The sequence below is a fragment of the Thermobia domestica genome, chromosome 8, assembly GCF_964235325.1.
Source record: "Thermobia domestica chromosome 8, izTheDome1.hap1.1, whole genome shotgun sequence".
Classification (NCBI taxonomy): Eukaryota; Metazoa; Arthropoda; class Insecta; order Zygentoma; family Lepismatidae; genus Thermobia; species Thermobia domestica.
This window is the reverse complement of record NC_137461.1, coordinates 145,679,029-145,705,331: the sequence shown is the minus strand read 5'-3', so window position 1 is coordinate 145,705,331 and position 26,303 is coordinate 145,679,029. Positions and strand designations below refer to the sequence as shown.

Genomic DNA, 26,303 nt, shown 5'->3' with positions numbered 1-26,303 from the left:
GGAATCGAACTCGGGACCCCGTACATCAAAGGTGCACATGCTAGCCACTACACCAGAGGGGATGGCAACTAGGCCATAATCACACTGTATAAGCGTTTGATATTTGATAGTTGTTGTGCGTTGTAAATCTTCTTTTTAAAAAAGCTCATTATACACTAAATATAGGAAAATGATTCAACACACACAACTCGAATTTCTCTTTTGTTTTCGTAATTGGAACACAACAAGATGGCGGCGGTGAAGAACTGCGCACGAGCAGTGACGCACACTACCGGAGTTAGCGACCACTAGCCAACGATAGAACTAAGTAAAAATGCTTTTCGTAGAGCGGTTGCCTGACATTTAGCCAACGCTAAAGTAACGTATTTCTTGGTTGAGAAAACAGTCAATTCTAGTAACGTTGAGTGAAGGTCGGGAGAATAGTTGGTTGGCCAACCATACATTTAACCAAGTATTTAAGGTTTTCCGCTATAGGCTCACACCGACTATCACCCACCATTTTGACCAAATCCCATTCAATTCCCAACGGTGAGCCAACTAACCTTACTACTAGGACTAGGCGTGTCCTATCGAGTGCTAGGGGTGTTTTGGCAAAACTTGTGCTTATGTGTAATCGGGAGAACGTCACCCATCATCTCAGTGTGTCTTCGTCCACCTTCCTAGAAATGCAAGGAGTTTATTACATGCTCAGTACCGGTATTTGTTTCCATATTGTAGCCATATGTGTACCAAGTTCGGTTGAAATTCTGCAGGCGTTCCAGATTTATGCTCTAACATACACACATACATCAATATATATATATATAATGTCGCTTTTCCCCTTAAAACGAATTTTCCAAAAACGATAGGATATGGATCCGTTTATTTCCGATGGGGAGATTATATACAAAGTTTCATCTTCCTTATACTTGATGGCCTTATGAGGTACTCAATTTTTCGAATAAATCATGACCCAGCTCCTCCTTTAGGGTGTACATTTTCATCAATATAGTACCATATATTCCTGGCGTCTTAAGGTTGATAATCATGCCAATTATCATTGTAATTGTTCAGTAGTTATAACGGGATGCTACCAGGCAGAAACATTCGCTTTTATATACTAAGTAAAGATTAATGTAGTATTGCAAGTAGTATAAACGATAGTAATAAAATACTTACTATTTCCATTTACGAGACGCTTGTCGTTCTGTTTCTGCCAAATTTCAACGTTCCCGTCACTCATAAATAATGAAAAGAGGTAAAAGGGGTAATTTCTATAATATCGAAATTTCCCTGTTTATCTGAGAATTCTCTTAAGTTGAAGATGCGAAATTCGGTATATACGAGTGTAAATTCCCAAATAAAAATAAGGAAATGTGCATTTAAACGCTGCGAAAACTCTGCTTCTAAAATAATGTAATTTCTATAATATGATTTCCCGTTTCAGAAAATGATTTATGTAAGGATTCCCTTAAGTAGGAGGTGTGAAGTTCATTTTATATAAACTCAATTAAAGATAAGTGAACATATATTTCAGCGTTTTCGAAAATCCCGTTCCTGAAAGGAGAAAGGTGGCAATCTACATTATTATATGAGATGTCTGAAGACAGACCAAATTAACCACATTCACCACCATTTTTCACAAGTTGAATTAAACTTCATTGATTTAGTCATACGGCTTTAGTTTACAACATTCAATTCTGAACATTAGAAATCATATATTGCCAATAACATCTTTTCACGTTGAAATTATATTAAATACACAATCCTGTATATCAAAGAACTTTATTCCGGTTTCACCGAAACAACATCATTACTCCTATTAAATTTGGTCAAAGGGAAATCCAGTTTATGAAAAAGACTGCTTTAGTTATTTCATATCCACGTAAAACAGGAAAATAAATAAATAAATAATAATTACACTCAATGATAGTATTTGAACTGTCTGAAATGTTAGTGCACTAATTATATTTTCACCAATTTCTGAGTTTAAGCATGAAATCATTTGAATTTCGCGTATTTCACAGAGACCTTACGCCACAACAAACTAACTGTAAAGACTGATGCAACAGTCACATGAAGCCCATTTACCATTGACAGCAGTTCGTGTCAAGTTGTCATTGTTTCCATAAGAATCCATTTCCCGCAGCACGAAAAGAAAAATGTTAGTTCGTTCTGGCTTCAAACAATCCATCTGAAAGAGTGAAAGTGCCCAATGAGATTTGGACATAAAACTTCTTGTTAATACAAGAGCAATGAATTAGGAAACGTTCTTAGATAAGCATAGTAAGGAAAGTAAAATGATTCAAATGTTTTGCCCAGAATAGAGTACAGTGGAGTCCCGCTAATCCGAAGTAATTGGGACCGAACTCTGTTCGGATTAAGTGATTGTTCGGATTAGTCGGAATAACAATAAAATCGCGGTTGAAGCGGGTGAACGGGTCTATTGTGTTGTAATACATAGCGTATAGTATTTCAAAACATGTTTTCTGACTACAGTATATGTACTGTATTGGAAAAATGTTTAAAATGTTGGAGAAACTTGATGGCTTTATTCTATTTCAAACTTTGTGTAATTACCGTAATGTGGCTTAAGGCCTAAATACAGATATTAAAGAAAAAACTATGTTCAACGAAGGTTCACTTTGTTTTCTACGAAAGCATGCATCGACTTTCATCCTTTTATTTATTAATTTCCTAAAACTATATATTCTCGCCTGTTCGGATTAAATGGGAGGACAATATTAAGAGGGATCTCGCAGAGATAGGAATACAAAGTAGAAACTGGATGCAATTAGCTAAGGATAGAAGTCAGTGGAGAGCTTTTGTGAACGCGGCACTGAACCTCCGGGTTCCATAGGCCATAGAGTTAGTTAGTTAGTTCGGATTAAATGTGTTCGGGTTACCGGAACTCCACTGTACCTCAAGAAACCAGAATTTGAAACTGGAGAGATGAAACTCGGCTTAAAACTCATTAAAAACAAAAGGGAAAATATATTTTTCTTGTTTCTTCACATTCTCTTCTTTTTGCGATCGCAGTATGGGCAGAAGGCTGAAAACGATTAATCTGGCAACTCTACTGTGAACATACATACACTCTGCAATCTAAAGAAAATTACGATTAATTGATTACTGCAGTGAGATGAATGAAGTAAATAATTTTTAAGACTAACTAGAGCTCCTCTTTTTTTTCTGACACTATTTCTGCTATTCATATTTGTTAAAACATAATAATAATAATAATAATAATAATAATAATAATAATAATAATAATAATAATAATAATAATAATAATAATAATAATAATAATAATAATATAACAATAATACAATTATTTGCTCTCAAATAAAAAAGGGATAATATTTTGCAAGATTTTCTAACACATCCCAGTTTGTAACATTATCGTTAGTAACTACGCGTAATAGAATATTTTACGTTGGCAACTACCAGAATAATATTTTATTACACAATACGTAAGTAACATTGGTGTGAGCAATAAAAGATTTTATGTCAGAACCTTGTAAAATGAAGCGGAATGATCATTTCTATAGACTACATTTTGTAAAAGCTTTAATCACAGCTAAAATCCTGCTTTTTCCTTCTCTCTTCTTCTTCTTTTTTTTGTACAAATAGAAAAACTTTTTTTTTTTTTTAAAAAAACCTACACATTATTTGCTTTTGGTTATCTCAACAACCGCCACGTTTAATAATAGAAAAAGGTTCTGCCATTTAATCATTTGATTTGCGGTTCAAAAGGAAGCCCGAGATAAATACAACGAACGTCTGTTATTTGCTGAGAAAATCTCTGCCTCTCAAAAACAGTGCTGCAATCTGCTTTTCAATTATGCAAGCACAATTTGTCCGTCACTCTTTGGCTAAAGCGTTTTCAAATCCTTTTCGTGTGTGTTTGTGGTAGTGGAAAGAGAGAGAGAGAGAAGTTTCTATGCTGGGTATGATGATGTTTAAAGTGTGCCAGCTGCCTTGCTGGAACTACAGAATCTGTTCATGCCACTAACAGCACAAAATTTCCCTTGAGAGTTCTCTTTTTCTAAATAATAATAATAATAATAGTAAAGATAATTTTATTTCCAAGTTTATACGTACAGCAATTAATACAAGAGGCTGGGAACTTTAAATAATAGTTTGCAGTGAAATTCGTAATGAAATAAACATAAAGTATAACCAAGGGCGCCGATTTCTCTGTAACTTGGAGGGGGAGGGGGCATTCAGATGCAGAAGGCATCTATGAGGATTCTAAGACAAACTGAATTCAAATTATGCCAAATATTGTATACTCATAAACACAATACTGGGGCCCACATGAACTTTGGGGAGCCCGAGTCCCCAGGATAGGAGGCCTTGAGTATAACGAAACCAGAAATGTTCTCACTCATATTGTAAAATAATTTCTTGAATATATGAATAAAATATAACGTTTAATATAAAGATTGGAAATATGTAGTATAGGTAAGTTATTTGTTACATCCGAGTGATTAGCGCACATACTTCGATACGCGTGGTCTCTGATTTGATCCCTGATAGGCGAACAAAATGTTTGATACTAGCCTAATCGTACGAGCTACTAGAATTAGGAGAATGCTTGCTCTTTCTATCAGATTTCTAAATTTTGGTCATAAGATTTGCACTAAAGCACAGTATGTTTGCTTCTTGATTTCATACTACTTATACAACAAATTTCTTTTTTTCTAATACACCAGTGAATCCGTGTCCATATTTTTCTTTAAAAAAAGCATTTTGAGCAGTGGTCGCCAAACTTATGAAGCTTCTGAGCTACCATATCGTTTTTAAATCCTACTGCGAGCTACCAACCGAAACAAACAAGCAGTTGTTGTCGCCATCGTCAGCGCTCCCAGTTGTTAGCGTCAGCTCAGTGAAGGAATCAAAGTTAACCAACTGAAACGTTAACGCGATCTACCGAAAATGTGTCTACGAGCTATTAGTAGCTTGCGATCAATGGTTTGGCGATCACTGATTTGGAGTGTAGTGTTGATTTTAATATCACACTTTCTACACATAGTGTCTCAAATTATTGTTTATACTCTTTAAAACAGAATATGTCACTAAATGAAGACAACAGGTTTACAATTTTTGTGGTATTGTGTACCTTAATAACGTATTCTGTTTTAAAGAGTTAATTTGACAAATCCTGTATTTGAGTGAAACCACACTAAAATACATACAGACGAGCAACTTCCTTTATGTGCTATTGAAATTAGTTTGTATCTTCTGCACAGCGAAAGAACCAATCAACGCTCTCGGTTGGCCGGATCAGCGTAATCGTGTGTGGATAGCGCGGCCATCGGTCTTCGAACTTGACGTCATGGGTTGTGATAGTAACCGGCGGTTGGTTTCGTTTGCTTCGCATCTTAGTGTTAGATGTAGTGCAGGAAGATCAGATAACCTAATGTTCACTTTTTTCTTGGACTGTCTCTGGAGTGGACGTTCCTTTCCAGCTTTTTTTATATTAACAGATTTTTCTTCCTTTTAAAGAGTTCGCTTTGAAAATATCTAAGGTCCTCGAAGTACGTCAAAAGAAAAAGCTCTTCCCCAAATGCAACTAAAGGAGCGAAAGAGTAATAGTTGCCTTCAAAATTTCCATGTAGGTGACGTAAGATCGACTGGTTAGTTCCGTCATCGCGTGTTAGAGGTGCTACTATCACCAAGTTTCCAGTTTTTCGCTGAGTTTGCGGTCTTTATATTGTAGTCTTTGAGTGAAACTATATTGAATTCAGTTGGTGAGGCCATGAACACTACACTGAAAGAAAAAAGTAGTCTCCTAACTGCCTTCTATCCATATACTGTAGAATTTCCCCTTAAACCACAATCAGTAATTCGCCGTCCGTATTCCACACCAGTTACGGGTGGACCTCACTCCATGAATCGGCAGTGTATACAGACTGTTAACAGAATGCTCTTGGTGCAGACGCAGGCCCGTGTCCAGGGTGGTCTAGGGGGGCCAGCCCCCCTAAATTTTTGCGGGCCCCCCTAAAATTTTCACGGTAGGCTTGCAAATGAACTATAATATGATGATGAACTATAATATTTTTGGGTCGGGCCTCACCTAACTTCAGCCGGGCCCCCCCTACATTTTTTGGCTGGCTACCGGCCTGTGCAGACGGTGGACATATGAAAAAGGCGTTTGGATGTAGAATGTATTTTTATTATCACTAAGGCCCGGATTTGTTTGTAAAAACATTTTTTTTTTCAAACACGTACAAGCCCAAAACAACGTTTATTATCCCAATTAAAAGTCTAAAAGTGTAAATTACAAGTTTTATTTCACATAAAAATACATATTTTCTGACAAAAATTACGGAAATAAATATTTTGGACATTTTGTAATAAATACATATTTTTAATAATTTTCCATTATTTTATTCTAAATTTCACTTCGAATTGTATCTTCTTTCTCTCTAAAGAAATTAACATCGGGAAAAGAATAGGCTACATAAATCTCTTGTTCATGTTTCTGTGAAGTTCGAGTGGAGTTGACTGCCATATTTTGGTGGTGTTCTTCCATCTCTAATTGATGTTTTTGATGCGATTTTCTTCTTTCTGTGAACTTCTTTCTTCCGCTTGTGTACCTTTTAACCTTTTTCATAGTCGAGAGTTGAATTTTGTGAACTTTAGTATCTCATTTTCGTATTACCGCACTTCCTATAGCGGTAGACGTTTTGGATGCACGTCATCTGTAGTTGTAGTTGAAATCGAGCTGATGGGGAAGTGCGGTACTTGTGGTTTCTTATCATTCCTGAATACTAAACAGCGTTGTTTCTCTGGTTTAGTTGATGCCTCTTTCGGTTGATTCTGTCTGTGATTTACCTTTGACATACCGAAGTAGATTTATTTACCTCAGGTGTTTTCTTAGAAAAAAAGGGACAAACATGTTCGAAATGTCATGGCAATTAACATCTAAACAAAATTATTTACTGCAGGACATATATCATCGCCATGATTGAGGAGATAATATTTGCTGAGATCTACGACTTCTGATAACATTGGAAACACTCATAGGTTTGTCCTTTTCGCTGCAAAATAGTTCTCTTGAGAAACACACATCCTTAACTAAATAATTCATAAGGGTATCTCGCTTCTGTATTTCGGATCTAATCCTTAATATGACTCCGCTAAGCAACTTGTTTGCGGTACTACCAATTTTTCTGATTCCTGAAACTTACAATCCATCTTAGGTGTGCTTGCTCGTGGGTTCTTAATACCTCGTCGCCAAATGATAAAAGGTAAAAGGATTTATAAAAGATTGGACAGCTAGTTACAATGATCAGGTACCAAATGGAAGGAGTAAAATTACTACATGCAATTACCATGAACTCTTATTTACTCAATTAATAACGTGGGCATGATATCATTACACTGACGAATAACTGAAAATCACAATATACCGTAACATAAATATAACTGTTCTAGTTCTTGTTCTATAACCACAGTGGTGATTTTATAATAGGAATGTCGCAGCCATAAGCCATGTCGACTCTTTCTCTATAATTGCTAATTAGTAAGAAATTGTTTTAAAACAAAATTATTATACATTTAATTGTCATGATCGCAACCGAAGTTGCAATCAAAATGGCGCAGGGATAAAGCCCGAAGTCGCCCGTGTTTATCCGTTTGTCATATAGCTAACTTTTTGTGATATTGGAAATTAGTGTCACTAGAAATGTCCACACTCGTTAAAGTTCGTAACAAACATAAAATGAACTAAAAATAACACTTGTAAAAAATATAATGTTGTATCGAACTAGAGTTCGAGACAGTGCTGTTTATCACACGCCATTTTGCCCCCAAACTCCTCAATATATATATATATATATATATATATATATATATATATATATATATATATATATATATATATATATATATATATATATATATATATAACTGCCCACTGCAATTTTGAAATTCAAGATAACTACAAGTAAATGCATTTCATTCTTTTCTATTAGTCAATATACATGGCATTAAAATACTAGTCATTTGTTTCCAACTCCGATCCCCCACTGTCCAATATTCAACAGTTATAACAATTAATGAACGTACTTTATGACGTAAGCAACCTGAAGGTTCATGTCAAGTCAGTTTCGATTATTATTAACTCATCTAAAATATTGTTTTATACAGTATTATCCTCTCACAATTTTTCGCTCAACTCAAAGAACCTTTTTGTCAGGCACCCCGTATTACAACTCTGTGTAGCACGCTATATTTCATGGTGCTCCCATGTTAGATGTCTTATATATTATTCGCATGATATTTGGGTACCTTTAGCTATTGAGATATTTCGCATTATGCAATATACAGTCACTCATTTGCTCGTTGCAATTTGTTTCAATCTTTCTATAAGAAGATATCTAGATAATATTGTAATTACAATCGATTAACGTACATGTAGATACATTTTACTCGATAAGTCGTATAGAATTGAAGTTTCAAATTTTTAATTTTGTTATTTAAGGAACTCTGTTTGCAAACAAACATTTTGATATTCTATAATTGTAGTTTTCTACCAACTTTGCATATAATGATAACACTCGTAAATAACTTTGTCCATAGTGTAATTAAAGCATAATCATAATCTTGTCACCGTCCTAAAGCTCATTTTTTGAAATTTAAAAAAGACTTTGGAAAAATAAATTTATTCTAAACTTTATTGACCAAGCCTCGTATATCTCCAATGTTCTAGAAACTCTTTTCTCATCACTTTGGTATGCCTTTTCATCTGCGTTGGTAAGCCTCAGTTAAATTTTGTAGCTAAATATAAACATACAATCCAGAAACAATGACTCCCTTTGTGAACGCTTTCTGAGTCCGGAAAAACGGAAAAGTTGCAAAACATTTTACTTCTTGTCATTGCCCAACGCTAATTCGATTATTTAAAATGTCCGCACTTCTTCAGCCAAAGAGTGTGAACTTGGTATTATACGTCATCACCGGGAAGCTCCAGCCCCGAGAACATATACACAATAGCAAACTAAACAAAGCAAGCAGTTTTTCTGCAGCTACTTGACAATAGTCCTCGTGTCGTCGTTTGTTCGCGTATTGCGCGCTTTTCACAAGAGCAGCGTTCATGCTGCCTACAATTATAGCACTGCTATATGGTTACGCGCATAGAAACATTCTCTTTTAATACATCAAGTGTCAAGTCAAAATTGGTAAAGTTTTGTATATGTAAAAAAAAAAAATAATTCGTATTTTTCGCAGTAATCTTTACATAAGTAAACTCGTATAATAAAGTGTCATTGACAATCTCATAAACAAGGAATTAAATTGTAACATCAGTTTGGGATATTCGAGGAAGCAGCAGTCGGGACTCAAACCTAAAACATTAATTACAGGAGCAGCATCGGTAATTAAACCCAGGACATCGATGAAGTAATTCGTAGGCTAGCCGAAAAAATACGTAAGTTGTCTTTTATTCAAGCCACGCCACCTTAATATTAATACTCAGTAAAAAGTTAAATCTAGTTATATTTTAAGCTTGAATATATGTAATGTTTACGTTTATTAAGTAATATTATATTCTTACTATTCAAAAGTGATTTTATCATTTGTTGTACAGTCAATATTTAATTCTATTATATTTGTAGCTTAACAGATATCTTTACGTTGTCTACATTTTCGTCTGTTGTGTTTCCAGCCACCGCATGTCGAAATTGTAGGCATGGGCGTCGATCATAGTCGTCGTGAGATAGCTGAAAAATAAAAAGTAAAAAGGAGCAAGACATAAAACTAAGAAATCAATCCAAACCACGACGTACACATTGGTCACAATCTGTTATTATATATAAAGAGTAAAAGTGACTATCATCGATCAAGCCATACTATAGTGTTTGACCGCGCACTCCACCATGCTAAAACCTAAAATAGGTTTGCAATCTACCTTAAACGTGACCGATTTTGTGACGTAAAAGGCAGTTAAAAACTTCCGAAGGCATGTTGAACGGAGACCTTTTGTTTGCGTTGCGAACCCCAAACCATTCTTATACATGAAATTATTTAATGGCCTTAACATCCACCCAGTTTTTCCAAGAAGTAATTTAAATTAATGCAAGTTTCGGGGGCGTAGAAAACGTATCTCAGAATTGAATATAAACATGGGAATAGAAATTCAAAGATAAAATTCGATAACACAGAAATAATTTAGAATAAGAATTGAATGATTTGATGTTGAGTATTTGAATAATTACAGAGCATGGTATGGACTGGTATGACTTAAAGATTAGAGAAAACAATGTATAATTACTTATTTTTGGTAACGGTGATAAGCAGAACCTCTGATGGACAGAATCACGGAGCAGAAAAGTAATGATGAATAAACTGACTCGCACAGTTTTTACGTAAAATAGAACTTTTTATACTCGGAAGAGAATCCGGTAGTATTTATATGAATTTTCTGTCATGCTAACATTCTTATACATTTTTTTCTGCGTCTTCCTAGTTTTATAAGTCATAGCCGGTCATTTGTATTCTAGAAGTCAAAGCACTTTAAATTTTCATTATGAATCCTAAAGAATATTCAAACTGCCTCCACTTTATACATTGCCTATTTTATACACATTTTAAAATTCAATTAAATATTTTGTTTGATTACACATTGTGGTACACAATAATAGGTAGAAAGGTGAAATTTGGGTAGAATATTACTTTTGTCACGAAATCAAGAGATATAATAAGGAGAATTTATTGAAATACATATATCCTAACGAAACTTTAGGGATAAAAAAGATTTGCCAAGAATTGAATATCTCATGAATTCGTGAATTTAGAGAAGGAAACTCGCCGTATACACTTCATTAACATTTATAAAAAGACATATTCAGCGTTTTTAAAAAGTTCACTTTTAAAGGGGAAAGGGTATCGTTTCTATAATATTCAAATTTATCTTTCTTCTCTCAGAACTACTTGAAATACCCATTCTTCGCATGGGTCAGATAAAATATCTATGTAAACAAACTGAACAACGAAAGAAAAAATATACCGATCATTTTCTACTACTTTTACATTTCCCGGTAAACGCCACTTGAGACCTCCCTCCGTTCAAATCTTCAAAAAAACGCCTCTGTCCCTCAGCTGATAGGGGCTGTATTTGGATGTCAAGGCCTGTGGGAGTCAAGGATGTCAAGGCCAAGATCACCATTCAGCTTAGCGACCGCGAAAACTATGGATTTGACACTAATATCAGTCATTTTGGATTATTTTTACATGTCTCGGTAATCCCCCTGCAGGTGACCCCCGGCCCACATACAATGGTAGCTGAATTTGAAAGTCATCGCTAATGGAAGTGTCACCATTGATCTAAGCGACCGCGAAGATTATGAATTTGACATTAATATCGGACATTTTGGATTATTTTTACATGTCTCGGTATCTCTCCCGCGGTGATCTCCGGCCCGCAGCTAAATGGGGTGAATTTGGAAGTTAATGCAATCGGAGTTTTACCATTGATCTCGCCGTCCTCAAAAACTTTGAAATCGACACTAATATCGGTCACTTTCTACTACTTTTACATGTCCCGGTAAACGCCCTCCCTGAGACCCCTTGGTTCGAATTTTGAACAAAACGCTTCGTCTTGGTCTGGGGCCTGGACCAAGGAACACATGACCGAAATTTCGTAACTCTCGGTCCATTCGTCTGGTCCCCAGGCCGCACACAGACAGACAGACAAACTCTGTTTCATTTATATTAGAAGCGTCTAATGCAAAAATTTGCTTCAGATTGAAATGTGAAATTTGGCATATCTCAGTTAAAAATGATGAAATATGTTGTAGCATCTAAAAAATTCTGTTCCTAGTGATGTCATTTCTGTATACAAATTTCCTTTTATGTTTTCTTATTTTCTGGAAGTACTGGAGTAAGGAATACGTTTAAGTTGCAGATATGAAGTTCGATAAATTAACTCTAGATTAAAAATAATGAAATAAGTGTTTCCTAAAATGCCACTAAGGGTGATCATTTCTATAATATCCAAATTGTCCTTTATTTAGTCAGAAAGAGCTCACTCGTGGCTAAACGGTTAGTGTGCGCTTCTTCGGTGTGGGAGGACCCAAATTCGATTTCCGACAGGAGCTCGTGTACCTCGGATCCCACATTAAGCTGTAGGTCCAAGTTTCATATAGCTTCGCTTCTGAAAGGGACACTAAACGAAAAATCAGACCGGATCGGATTTGTTCAAAAAATGGCCAATCAGAAGATTTCCCCAAGGTAAAGGTGTGAAATTCGGTGTATAAACTCATAATTAAAAGTAAAGGAATACATGTTTAAGCGTTTCTTGAACTCTACTCCTAAAAGAAAGGGCAAAACTTAAAAATTATTGAAACTTCTCTTTCTTTAATCAGAAAATACCCAAAATAAGGATTTGTTTAAGTCGGGTGTATGCTCTTTCATAAACAAAATGTTTGTTAAAACCATGTGAATCATGTTTTCAAGAATCTCGAATCTTAAGGAGGGGGGAAAGGGGACAATTTTTACAAGTTTCAAATTTCCAGTTTCATGTTTATTACAGATTATTCTTGCCATGCTGAAAACTGACATTTCTGCTAGTATTGATATAATTTAATTATCATTTATTTTCTTCTACTGATTTTCCTCAGTTTGTTCTGTTAATGTTCTGTTGATAGTGTACCCTCTGCAGCCTTGAATCTGGCATCACGCAGTATGCCAGTTTTAGACTGTTCTCGTTTTTTGACATATTTTATGATTATTTTTCCATGCCACCTACATATTTACTTGACAGCAATGCCCAGATGGTCTATTTTTATTAACGAATACGCATGTTGCTCCATTTCCTTTGTAACCAAACCCAAGGAACGTAAGGATCTTAATTCAACATTTTGGATTTAGTCCCTGGAAAGCAGTCTAGGTTTCTGTGAACAGAAGTGTACACACGAGTTTGTTGCTTATATTCAAACTGTTCCTAACCAATGATAAAATAGTTTTGCTTCAGTTAACCAGAAATGTTGTTAAACATCAAAGATCAAAATCGATTTATCTTTTCTTCCTGGAAGGCAAGCTTCTCTGCAGAAGCGAGTGTAGTCAACTGTTGATAAGAGGCTAAAGAAACATGCTTGTGGCTTTTCTCTCTTTGTGCGTTTTCTGCTTTTAAGCTGTGCAAAGTTCTATAAGGTATATTACCTGTGCCGTCAGAAACATAAATTGATCAGTAAACTGGTTCCAAAATCTCTCGAGAAGTTTTCCTCATTTGCTAAAGGTAGAAGGTCAATGCAAACTAGTAAATTATGTAGTCTATTTAGTTCAAAGGTACGGTCTGAAGACTTAACTACATATTATTGTAAGATAAAACAAACGCTATGAGAAAGAGAATAGAACACACACACACAACGGTTTCCTTCTTAAAACCGCTATATGAATCAAAAATCCTGTAACATTAAATGCTGGAGGAACACTCCAAGAAAATAAGGTTTGTTTCTTAGAGGAAACTAAAATACTCTGTCCAACTATTGAGTAAGGACATTACGTATGTACAGGGGATCAAGTTTTCTAAGATGGCATCGATTCAGGAAAAGACAGTGCATGGCGAGTTAAAAATTTCATATTTTAATGCGGAAAGTATTCCAAACAACGTTTTGAAAAACCGCATCAATTGGAAACAAGCTTCCAGAGATGGTACAAGTTCAAGGGAATGGAAACGTAGTAGATTTGCCACGTAGTGGGGCATCCAGAATAAGCGAAAACGTGGTGATACTGGTGAATGCAGTGCATCGAGAGAGCTCAGTTAAATAATTTTAATAACGGTTTTTTGGCTGTGGAAGTAGCGGAGTCTATGTAGCATACTATCGTAAGTAAGAAAATAAAAGCAAAACCAGGTTGATGTTTGTGCAGAGTGTGATGATAGAAGAAGAGTGCGACGTGGGGAGGAACTTTCTGAATTAATGATATGATTATGATAATGTACTTAATGTCTCTCATTATCTTCCCAGATAAGACTACCACGCTTCATGTATCTCAAGAAATGAATCGATATAATTGTCAAATTTGGGAGTTGGCAACTCAAACGAGTTCAAAACCCCTAACCGGAAATGGTCCCGAGGTCACTGTGTGTGTGTGGTGTTCTATTTCAATGTACTATCTCATTTGTCCTTTGTCTTCACGAAGAACACTATGAATGGCCCACCTACCTCAACATCTACATACATTCCTTTCTCCGAATCTTAATGATCATTAATAGTGTCCACTTTCAGCGAGACAGGGCCCCTTCCCCCTTGCTTTACCCTTGAAGTTGGACAGTTCCTTATTGATCACTTTGAAAGCAGATGGATTAGCTGAAAAAGAGCTACACTTTAGCCAATATTGCCTTCAGACTTTAGAGCATGCGATTACTAGCAGTGGGACCACATCAAATGCAGGCGTATACACAGAAGCCTCTTAAGTCTGATAGGCTGAGTTGCCTCAAACATAAGATAAGTGATGTAATTCGCAACAATCTGGAAGATAGCCGTCAAAATGTAATTCTTGAATTCAAAAGATAGTAGTAAGAGTCTTGGGATTGACTGGTGCTCAGCTTCAGGTCTAGTGATGAATCCAACACGTCAAACATAAAGTTTCAACGTTCTCCTTGAAACAAATTTTATTTCGTTGAGGTATACCTCTCACTTGAAAGTTACATATTTCTGAAGATCTTTTGAGCACTTTTTATATATCGTATCGTAATTTGCTACACATACAACGGTACGTTGTATACTCGTATTGTAAATCTGTACTGTCTTGTAATTCTGGGTTATAAAATATTTTAAATATGTACTAGGCTGGCTGGTTGTTTGTACTATTAGAAGAAGAAAAAGAAAAGATATGTTAATTATAATGTTAATGTAAAAAGATATTCAAGTGTTTTAAATAATGAGATTGTTAATACGTGGTTGGCAAGACAACTATATATAAACAAGATATAAAAATAAAATGGAAAGATTATGGTAGATGAGTTCGTCATTTTAAAGGTTCAATAGTAAAATAATATTTTATAAAGAACCAGTGGATATATTATTTATCGTTGTACACATAATCTTAAAAAGATGCAGTTTTTGAAAAGTTGGATCGCTAAATGCGATAGATCTATTTTCATAATTTATTACCAAAGCGAGCTATTTTTATAACAGAACATAATGTTTCATTATTTTTGCTTCCTGACAGAATGGTAAAGTTTCGATTTCACATGTAGTTAAAGCTCTGATGAATTCCCTCGAAAATTTCACGTCTCTCTTTGATATATATTAGGGTCGCAAGAACAGAGTGTACTACGGATTGCAGACCTATTGCTGAAGAGCGGCAGTACAATTGACGACAAAGAGACCATATTCTCCTCGACATTTTATTCCATCTCTTAAGAAAGAGTCTCAATAAGCTTTCATACAAATACAAGACCTGAGCTTACTTTTCGGAAACTTACGCTTATCCTTAAGATTAATCAATTGCAAAAAAACAATTTCTCGCTGTTTATTATTGTTTTTGCTCTACAGTGAAAAACGTTAAAACTTAAAATGGTTGATTTTTATCTATTTCTTTTTTGAAAATGAAATTTTCCAATTTAACGTCTCACAATTATGCCTATTAGGCTAAGGGAGACGGATCATTAAGGCAAGAGAATGATGATGGAATAATTGGTGGAATGAGAATGTGGGGGGAAACGGGAGTACCCCGAGAAAACCCACGGAGACAATGTTGTCCACCACAAACTTATTGGGCGGTGATCGAACCAGAGACCCCATGCACCAGAGGTAAGCGCTCTACCACTGAGCCATCGTGGCCCCACTCTCTTTTTGAATAACACTTCCATTAACGAATTCCATTTCTAACTTTTAATCTTATACATTTTGGCCAAAATTCATGGTGATCCGTTAAGAGTCTTCATCCCGGCGAAATTAAAATACCGCTAATTTTACAGTAATTATGTGATATCTTTAAATAGATAAAAGATAATTGAAATATGGAACAAGAGCGCCCTAGACAATATTATTTTGCGTGAGATACCGTTATCACAAGTCACCTAGTGACTTTCCGTTTTCAGCTGTTTAGAAACGCGAAAATAAATGCCGATTTTCAAAATGGCTCGAAATCCAAAGCAGATAAGTGAGTCGTGATAACGGTTTCTCATGTAAAATAATATTGTCTAGGGCGCTCTTGTTCCACATTTCAATTATCTTTTATCTATTTGAAGATATCACATAATTACTGTAAAATTAGCGGTATTTTAATTTCGCCGGGATGAAGACTCTTAAGTAGTTCTTGAGATTTTTGCCTCCCGGATGGACACAAGGACAGACAAGGTTAGGGATGGTATCGAGACGAGACGAGACGAAACTTTGTACAGTCTCGGTCTCGTCTCGGTTGATAAATAACGGTCTCGGTCTCGGTCTCGTCTCGAGTAAAAAATCACAGTCTCGGTCTCGGTCTCGTCTCGGTAGACAGATGCTTGTCTCGATCTCGGTCTCGGTCTCGAGTACCAAATCTCGGTCTCGTCTCGAAAGTCTCGAAAGTCTCGAAATAAATAGTGTGAAATTAAAATAGTGAAAGTATTATTCTCGTACAGTCTGTCGTTTCCGCTTATTTTTTCCTTTCATTTCGACTTAGAATTATGGTATGGTGTACCTCTTCATAGCTAATTTGCTAGTGCTAATGTTTTTATTCCAGGTTCAATGATCAGTGTGTATATCACCCTAAAACCCTAATAGAACCCATATTTCACTTTCAGCAATAGATTTTGTCTCATATAGCCTCAGAACTGCCTATACAATTAAACTCTATTAAATTAACTCCTTCCTTCGAATCAGAATTGTTCAATACCTCCTAACGGATAACGCAACACATAGCAGCACGAATGTATTTAATCGTACCGAAATTGAGACTTTAGAATTTCTCATTATTCAATACATTCTGCTTTGACTGTAATTTTAAAAACAGAATATAACGTGTAAAGTATTACTACAATATACGTATTTTGTTTGAAATTGATGAAATGCTTTATTACCGTTTCACATCTCCGTGTTAATTTAACACTTTATAACACGAACGTCCTGAACCTTGTGGTGAGAGCTACTACACTCATCTTTGCTATGTGAGGTCTCGAGTTGGATCACAAAACAAGTTAGATTCAAAGTCCGATGTTTCGCATAGTTCGCGTCTCATTTTAAGTGCATTCTGTTCTTATACTAGTTCATAAGGTCGTAATGCATTACGTAAGCACATATCCAGTGCCGTAACATAGATTAATCTTATTCTTGAGCTCTCAACGGTGCATGCAATCTTTATTTGAGAAAACTAATCTTGCGTTTATTACGTTGAAATTTTATAATATATACATATTATATAAGTATATAGGTAATTCGAGTTATCTGTATCTATTTTTTCTCACTCGCCAAAACAAGTGATTCTTAACTTTTTAGTTTTCTTTTGTATTAATTTTCGTAGTTTTGCTGCAACATAATGGATTGAATAGTCAAAAATACTTTTTTTCGCTCTATGATTTTCATTTAATTTTGGATCCATTTTTACCCTACCTTACCTAGTAAAAGTTATATATTTAGTCTTAGTTGAGGAACCAGTTTTTCGCTTCTGTAAAATTACGAAATTATGACTTGGTTTAGTCTACCTCCGAGGTCCAGATATAATAAAATATCACCATCATCATAATCAACCATTATCAATCCATTGCTGGATGAAGGTCTTTCCAAGTCCTCTCCACAACTATCTAATGGGCAATTCTTTTGCAAGTTACTCCTCCAGTGGCTCTTGATTTCGTCACACCTTCTTGTATGCGGAGGTTTCCTAGGCTGTTTTCGTCTCGTGGTATCCAGTCTAGAATTGTTGTTGTCCGTCCATCATAATTTCTTCTTGCAATACGTCCAGCACACTTTCCAGCTCATATTAAATTATTTCATTAGCACCATCAGTATTCATTTCTATATATTTGGGCTACAAATAGTTCGAATTCGCTACTTTCGGAGTACAGACACAATACTTTTTAATCTTCAGATCTGACAACACTGACTGAATGATTTAAATCAACACAATGTGAGGACCTCCATTTGGTCTAGCGGCTAGAACTCTTGATTTCGGTTCGCGTGGTCCCGAGTTCGATTTCCGGTAGGGGTAAAGTTGAACGACCGGAGTGGTTCGGATTCCACTATAATCATTAGCTCCACGTCTCCTGTAGCCGCGCTAGCATAACTGTGGGACGTTAAACTAAAACAAAACAAATCAAAAGTGAACACTGGGTATTACTAACTGTAAGTTCTTGAATAATTGCATATAGTTATATGGTATGGATCGAGTTTGAGGTGGTCGGTGGTCAAACTAAAGCAAGTGAAATGTAATTAGGGTGCAATTAGAACTTTTAATTAAGCACGATCTTAATCTAAAATGTACACCAGGCCTAAGGCTTAAGGGGAACAACTAGTGTTACTGAAAATGTATCAGTTACATTTAATCTCAGTTACAATTTGCATTTACATGTATTGCTGAAACGAAGATTTAAACATTAACATTATAAGTAGCCCAAATACTATGAAAAACATCGTCTCTTGAAAGCATTCTTGCACCATAAAACAAATTACGAGTAATTTTAAAATATTTTGCAGTTTATCTACGTTATTTGCACATATTTAGAATAACATTTAGCTATTTAAGTGGGTAACACTGCTTAAAATAATGTAACTGCGACTTGTTGTAATTAAAACCATCAAAAACTGTTGTAATGTTATAGAAGCACAGGAAAGCAATAATCATTATAAAAATTTAATAAAAATGCGTTATATTAAGCAGTATAACAATCACTACCAATGTGTTTAGTATCTCTGAAACGATTTGAAATAACAATTGTTGTAAATGGCGTTATAAGCATTTAAGTCTTTTGGAAGCATCTGCATGATGAGACGTGATATGTCAGCGCGTTTTCGAAGTAAAATCTTTAGAAACATTTAAATTTTCCGTTTCTTGTAACTTTGTTCCTTCATTCATTCGAAATATATTAAACCATGATCACAGTATTTGACGCTAAGGTACAGTTCATGCGCATTGCACCGTCCATGCCATTTGAGTTATTGGAGATTTCCAACCTATACTAAATAATGTATGGGCTATTGTGGTTTTGTTAAATAACTAAATATGTAATACTTTACGTAGCGCAATTTGAGAAACTACAACTTTATTTTGCTTTAGCAACATTGCTTGTTTATCTAGTGATATTGCAGAGCATCAAGAAGAATTTCCCAACTTGGTACAAAATTTCAGCATTTTTAATATATATATATATATATATAGCAGATCCTAGGGGAGGGCTATAGGGACTATAGCCCCCTTTAACGCTCAGGTATGCACTGGATAAAATGGGCTTCAATCCTACTTTCTTTACACTGGGTAAAGCGGCAAACCATGGTTTAGCCCCTCCCTTGATCATATACTGTGTCCGCGGCTATATATATATATATACAGGATGGCCCATTTTAATCTTTCCACGGGGATATCTCGAAAACGGTTGAACATAATGAACCGAACAAAAACTCAAATGCCATGGGGCACACCGAATAGTGTTGTCGCGGCGCCTCCCGTGGCCGCCTTTCATGGGGTACCAGGGTCAAACTTTAAAATTTTAAATGGAAACATGGGGCGAGTAATACCTCGTTCCATAGATATTTAAAAAGTAAAACGTGTTGTAGCAAAAGATTTTTCACTTCGCTCACCGTTTTCAAAATGGCCGCCAAGACATGGAGCCTGCATCAGATAAAACGTCCAGTACCACTAGCCCTTTAATATGTAAATAGTTGGAGATAAATGAATAGAATAAAACTCGTATAGGAAAGCACAGAGGGTATTTATCATTCCACGGCTCGAATACAATGCAACGGAGAAAAAGATTATTAAAGTATAATTCACATGATGCAAAAGAGGAAATGATAGAAAATGATCTTTCCGACCTCTGTCCGTAAGTAAGTGAAGCGGGAATGAATGGTAAAATATCAAATGAGAACCTCACTTTTTATTTGCAATATATATGGTTTGTCTGAAACACTTGTGTATACAAATGACTGGTACTATAATGAATAAAAGTAAAGTGAAATAAGGTGAATAAAAATAAGGTGAAATTCAAGTTTAACAACATTTTACTCGCCCCTTCGGCTCTGATAATTTAACGCATTGCGTGCAAGATTTTTGGGACATATCTGCATCAGTATGTACAGTTTCGTTACTAAGGATCACAACTGAAATTACCGTTGAAAGTTATTCGGAATGTAACTGTGGACATCTCAGTGAAACTCATATTCTATCAAGACATAGACACATGCAAGACACATGCAAGAAGACATAGAAGGAAAAGAAGCGAACCAATATCATGCAGACGACTGTTGAACAAAACCAATGTTTGTAAACATTGTTCTAAAATTGCATTGTTCGACAAATTGGTTTTGCATTTCAGTTGATTCATTTTTGCATCAAACTATTGCCTGCAATCAAAATGGAAGGTACCATTTAACAAGAATTTTACATACTTTATCCGATTACAGAGACGTTTATCTCTATAAAAACACATTTCAAATAACTTTGTTTCGTAGATACAATTTGCAAAAACTAAGGCTCTCATTTGCAATTTCACTGATCCTTCGCGCTTCACTCACTTACGAAGCGAGGTTGGAGCGATTGTTTTCTAGGAGTTAGATTTGTTTCTTTCCATTATGACACTTTCACTCTAATAATCTTTTCGACTGTTGCAACATTCCCGAGCTATAGAATGATAAATGCCCTCTGTGGTCTCCTATTCGAATATTTGTTCTGGTGTTTTCATATTAGTGATACTGGACGTTTTACCTGATGCAGGTACCATGTCTTGGTGGTCATTTTGAAAACGGTGACCCATATGAACAATCTTTTGCAACAGCACTCTTTAGTTTTTAAAGATATGTCGAACGAGGTATCATTCACCGCATGTTTCCATTTACAATTTTGAAGTTTCGCCCTGGGCCCCCATGAAGGGTGGCCCTGGGAGTCTCCGCGACAATATCAATCGATGTGCCACATGACATTTTCTGTTTGAGTTTCTGTTCGGTTCATTTATGTTCAACCGTTTTCATATTAGTGGTACTGCACGTTTTACTATATCTGATAGAAGCAACATGTCTTGGCGGCCATTTTGAATACAGTGCCGATATGAAAGATCTTTTGCCACAACGCTTTTTAGTTTTACAAGATCTATCGAACGAGGTACCACTCACTCCTTGCTTCCATTTAAAATTCAAGTTGGGCCCCGGGAACCCATGCAGGGCGGATCTGGGTGGCACCGCGACCATATATATATATATATATATATATATATATATATATATATATAGAGAGAGAGAGAGAGAGAGAGAGAGAGAGAGAGAGAGAGAGAGAGGAGAGAGGGAGGGAAAGAGACAGGGAGAGAGAGAGAGAGAGAGTGAGAGAATTCTATTCGCATCAGCAGTGGATTTTGTTTCGAGAGAGGCTTGAGGAACGAGTGAGAAACATTTGCGTTGTACGTGCAATGCAAAAAAATTATCACAAATTTATTTCGGGAGGGGTTTGAGCCCGATAACTACCCCCTAAATACGCCACTGTACATCAGTCAACCGTTCTCATATTATCTAACACAGCAACGAAACAAATTTTGAGTGAAGGAAATTTTAGTATTTATCTATATCAATATTCGAGACGAGACCGAGACTTTCGAGACTGACCTAAGTCTCGTCTCGGTCTCGTCTCGATTTATAGAGGTCTGTCTCGGTCTCGGTCTCGTCTCGGTATTTAAAAGTCCGTCTCGGTCTCGGTCTCGTCTCGGTATATAAAGGTCCGTCTCGGTCTCGGTCTCGTCTCGTTAAATCGAGACGAGACCGAGACTAGTCTCGGTCTCGGTACCATCCCTAGACAAGGTAAATATACAAACTAGTTCTGATAAACGTAATTCATTAAAAAAATTGAAACAGGTCGTGAAAAGGCTTAAAGGAGAAATAAAATTCAAAACATAAAATAAAAATTAAATAGACTACGCAAAAGCTAAGGGAGAGCCGAATGAGTATACAATTAGTGGATGGTATTGAAATAGAAAATTGTTACGTGAAGACAAAGAAGTTAGGAAACGACTGTGCTGCATTAAGGTTTCTTAGTTGGCGGCAAGTGATCTGCCAGTAATGTCGTACTACCTGAAGATGATTACGGTTTACTCCCAGCTACTATGACTAACTAATAAGGTTTTACTTTCTTCTCGAAAATGTTAAATGGGGAACCGTAACATTAATTCATGGTCTGTTGATCAAAATATCTTTTTTTTTCTCAACTCATTCTGAAACCTACATAAATATGAACAGGCTTATATGTATGAGCAGTAGTGTTGTTAAGTGTTATGTTTATTTCCAGACTGAGAAGGCGTCTCGAGTGCTATTTCTATGGAAAACGGAGGTAGAAGAGCAGCGGGAACGAGCGGCCGATATGCGACACAGGAATGAAGCACTCGTTTACAACATCCTCCCGCCACACGTTGCTGCACACTTCATGGGAAATCGAAAGCGGAAACACGAAGAGCTCTATAGTCAAAGCTATGCTGAAGTTGGCGTTCTCTTCGCTTCCATGCCAAACTTTTCAGGTAAGAATCAAATGTTAACAGGAATATTTACTATTAAAGCATATGCATATGTGACGATCACTCCTGTATTCATACTCTTGTTTTATCAGTAACACTTCTATTTTGTCTCTCTTTTCATGCAATTTATTTTACTTCTTGTTTTGTAGCTTGAATACCCGTCGATCACATGGGGAGAATAGGTTGATAAAAAATGTTTCAACCCTTTCCACTACAGCCTTACGATGCGTATATGAATCAAAATAGAATTATAAAATCCCAATTCGTTACAAATGCTAATTATATTCAAAAATTTGATTTTTAAACGATGCAGCCATTATTCTTTGTGAAAAATGTAACTTCCTTCCCTTCTTAGAATACATAATTCAATCAAAGTGTAATGATAAACATCCAGTTCAACCCAAGAGCCATATTCCAAAATTCTTGTTAAATACTTCATTCATTTCCTCATTTTCGCCATTTTATAAGCAAACAATTAAAATATTATAGAAATTGCCACCTTTCCTACCCCTTAGAAGCGGAATTTTCTGAAACTCTAGGAAAAGTTTTAACTTACTTTTAGTAATATGTTATGTACGGAAATTCATGTGTCTAACTTGAAAGATTAGGGAGATACTAAAAAAAATAGTTAGAGGGGATAATAAATCTTCCTTTGAGATTCCAGACTCCGGTCAACGTAGAGAGCGGGATGATCGTAATGTCTATTGAGGACAATGCTGCTAGTACCTAGTTTGAAGTTAGTCGAACTTCACGATGACAGTAGTTGTGTGTGACAATCAGTTGAAAGTGGATCGCGATTTGTAAGTGCAATGCCGAGATAATGCAAGCAAGGCTATTGTGCAATTAAGTGACTTTGACTGTAACCACAGGCCGGATGGATGGTCTTCCACGAAACTGTCGCTCGTGTGGATCGTAACGTATCCGTGTCAATCGGTTATGTGGAAGGTAGGAGACAGAGAGTAAGGATAGAAAAATCGTTTTGGGCCACCTTAATAAACACGATCGTATCCACGATTTATTAACTGACAGAGCAGTAGAATTAGAGCCATTGTTTCCTCCGTGTGATCGCACCACAATCGATTGTTGGATGAAAGTCAACGTTACCAACTTCCCCTTGCATGATTACCTCTGACGCCTGTTCATCCCTGAGAAATTTTTGGTGATATTGGAACAGACCTCACTGCAGAAGCGAATGGAGGGTTGTGGTATCCATAGATGAGAACACTTCCTACCTTGTACACGTGACGTCAATGCCATTACGTATGCAGGTGAATAGGATAATCCAGTGTGTGTTTGCATTCTCCATACAGATCCACACCTGGCATTCTGGTATGACAGCAAATAAGTTACTCATCCTACTTTCCTTTGATCTTCATTTAGAGCATGTGATAGAGAGTCGTGAATCTCGCCCAGCCTTCTACTTTACCTGGCACATTCCGAAGTTACATTTTCCAGCACGATTACACGTGTTTCTATCAAGGGTGGATCCAGGACGGACTTCTGGGGGGCGGTGGGTTGTAATACTGCTACTTAGAGCTACTTTTAAGAGCTCCAAACTCTGGGATGGCCTTATTTACAAATAAGAAAGTTTCGTCTTCTGGGTGGGCGATCGCCCCCCCCCCCCTGGTCTCTATATCGTTAGACTAATCCAACGTTCTCTATGCAGTACATGTCTTCTACCCTAGTCTAAGCCAGTCTAAGCTCGTAAGCCATATCTCCGTCTCTGGACTTATCACCTATCACCTTATTATTGTATATTAACTTCAGGCCGCTTACGTGAACTTCTACTGGGTGAAAGGCTTTGCATAGACATAATGCGCGTATCCCAAAATTATCCTCGAGCTTTGGTGCCTTCAGCGATATCTTACTTTGAATTCATTCTTTAGCTTCTGATATTGCGGCTAAATATTACAAGAAAAATTTGCCATTGTGTAATCATATATTCAGTGTATGTCTTATAACTTAGACACAGAGTTTAGGCTCCGCTTTATTTTCTCTTGTCCCGCAGTCCCTCTGCCGACTGAAACGGATTATATTTTCAGTCACGAAAAATGTGTGATTAAATTGTACGTAAGGACAGGTTTGAAGGTCTATTTTGTGAAGGAGACCATCGCTGAAAAGAGCCAAGCCAGAACATGAGCAGAGAGTAACATTAAAGTTCGTGACTTACACTATATTGCCAAATTTCTCATAGGTATCAATCACAGTTACAGACTACAAACTAAAATAACTAAAATTTTGTTCAGTCGTTCCTCATTCCTATGTCCGTTCTTCTTCTTAATTAATTTTTCGTTTTAATTGGGAAGATACACGATTTTGTAACTACATTGTAAAGCCTTCTCTGCTTGTCAAAGTAGTTGATTTTACCACTACCATTTTAATAACTTGCTCCGAAATTCGATATAATTGAAGGAGCAGCAGACATGTGTCAAAAATTTAACCAAAACTGGGGTATCACAAAGCCATAGCGTTAAATTAAGTCATTTTTTTATTGTTGACATATTTTCCTAAGTAGATGTCTATTTGACATCCACTGCACACATGTGTGCTGTATGAAATGGGATAAGTTATGAATAACAACTTCTGCCAAAGAGAATCTAAAATCAACCAGAATGCAGTTTAGTGGAAGTGAATGTTTTGTTTTGTTTTTTTTTTTTTTTTTTCTCGATTTGTGGACTGGAATCTATGATTAAAATGTAGAAAGCAACTTGAAATCATGTTAAGTTTGAAGTCAGTGTTTCTTTCAGAAAAAAAATGCTTTGGGAGGGACACATATTATTTTCACACATATTCTATTTTTATTAAATTATAGACGTATTATGTTGGTCTCCTCCGGGGGCACTCTCAGAGCTCTGGGGAACAGTGCCTCTCCAAAAACATGTCTGAAAGAAACACTGCTAACGTTGTTGACAAAGCAGATAATTCAGAAAATATTTTACTTTAAATATATTCTTCTCGGGTTCAAACCCTGCTCCCGCCAAGTGAACTTTGTGGTGGACAAACATCGTGTGCGTGGGTTTTCTCGGGGTTCTCCCGTTTCCTCCCACTTTCTTCATTCCACCATTTCATTCATTACTCATCTTCATCGTCTCCTTTAGCCTAACCGGCATAACCGTGGGACGTAAAACTCAAAAATTTCATTTCATTTCAAATATATTCTTCTTCTCCATTGTATGCACCTGAGGGTGACAAACATGCGTAATTCAACTTTCAAGTTATGTTCTAAAATTTTAAATTAGAAACAACTTATTTTGGCACTAACATTTTGTAAGTAATAAAATAAGCCAATTGTTGATACTCAAATGTTTCCATATGGTTTCCGTGGTACCAAAACTTACAAATAGAGAAAATCAGTAAGCGTTATAAAGCGTAAAATCAGTGGTGGATTTAGAAGGTAAAACTTGGGGGCCAGGCAGAACCAAGGCTATGATAGGTATAGACTTTCAAACATACATAAATAATAACTTATATTATTTTGTTACTCAAAAAACTGATGGATCTAGGTCCCCCAGCCCCAGACTAGATCCGCCATTGCTTGAAATATGATGAGATACAGTAGTAATGGAATTTCATCATACTTTCACTCAGGAACTTTCTTAACCAATTCAAAGCCTTCTTTGTCAACTTATTGTGAGCGTGTGTGTACATAAGGGAAAGAAAAGCGAAGAAAACAGCATCTTTTCGAATG

At 36.2% G+C, this 26,303-nt stretch overlaps 1 protein-coding gene across 2 annotated transcripts in view; it reads left to right on the top strand.

Moving 5' to 3' along the window:
* The window catches only part of Ac3 (Adenylate cyclase 3), a 976,504-nt gene that overhangs the window by 913,389 nt on the left and 36,812 nt on the right, over nucleotides 1-26,303 (top strand). For both annotated transcript variants that reach the window (XM_081769109.1, XM_081769108.1), the window contains one exon: nucleotides 22,393-22,618. In XM_081769109.1, the coding sequence (XP_081625235.1) occupies nucleotides 22,393-22,618 (226 nt within the window). The remainder of the gene's footprint in view (nucleotides 1-22,392; nucleotides 22,619-26,303) is intronic.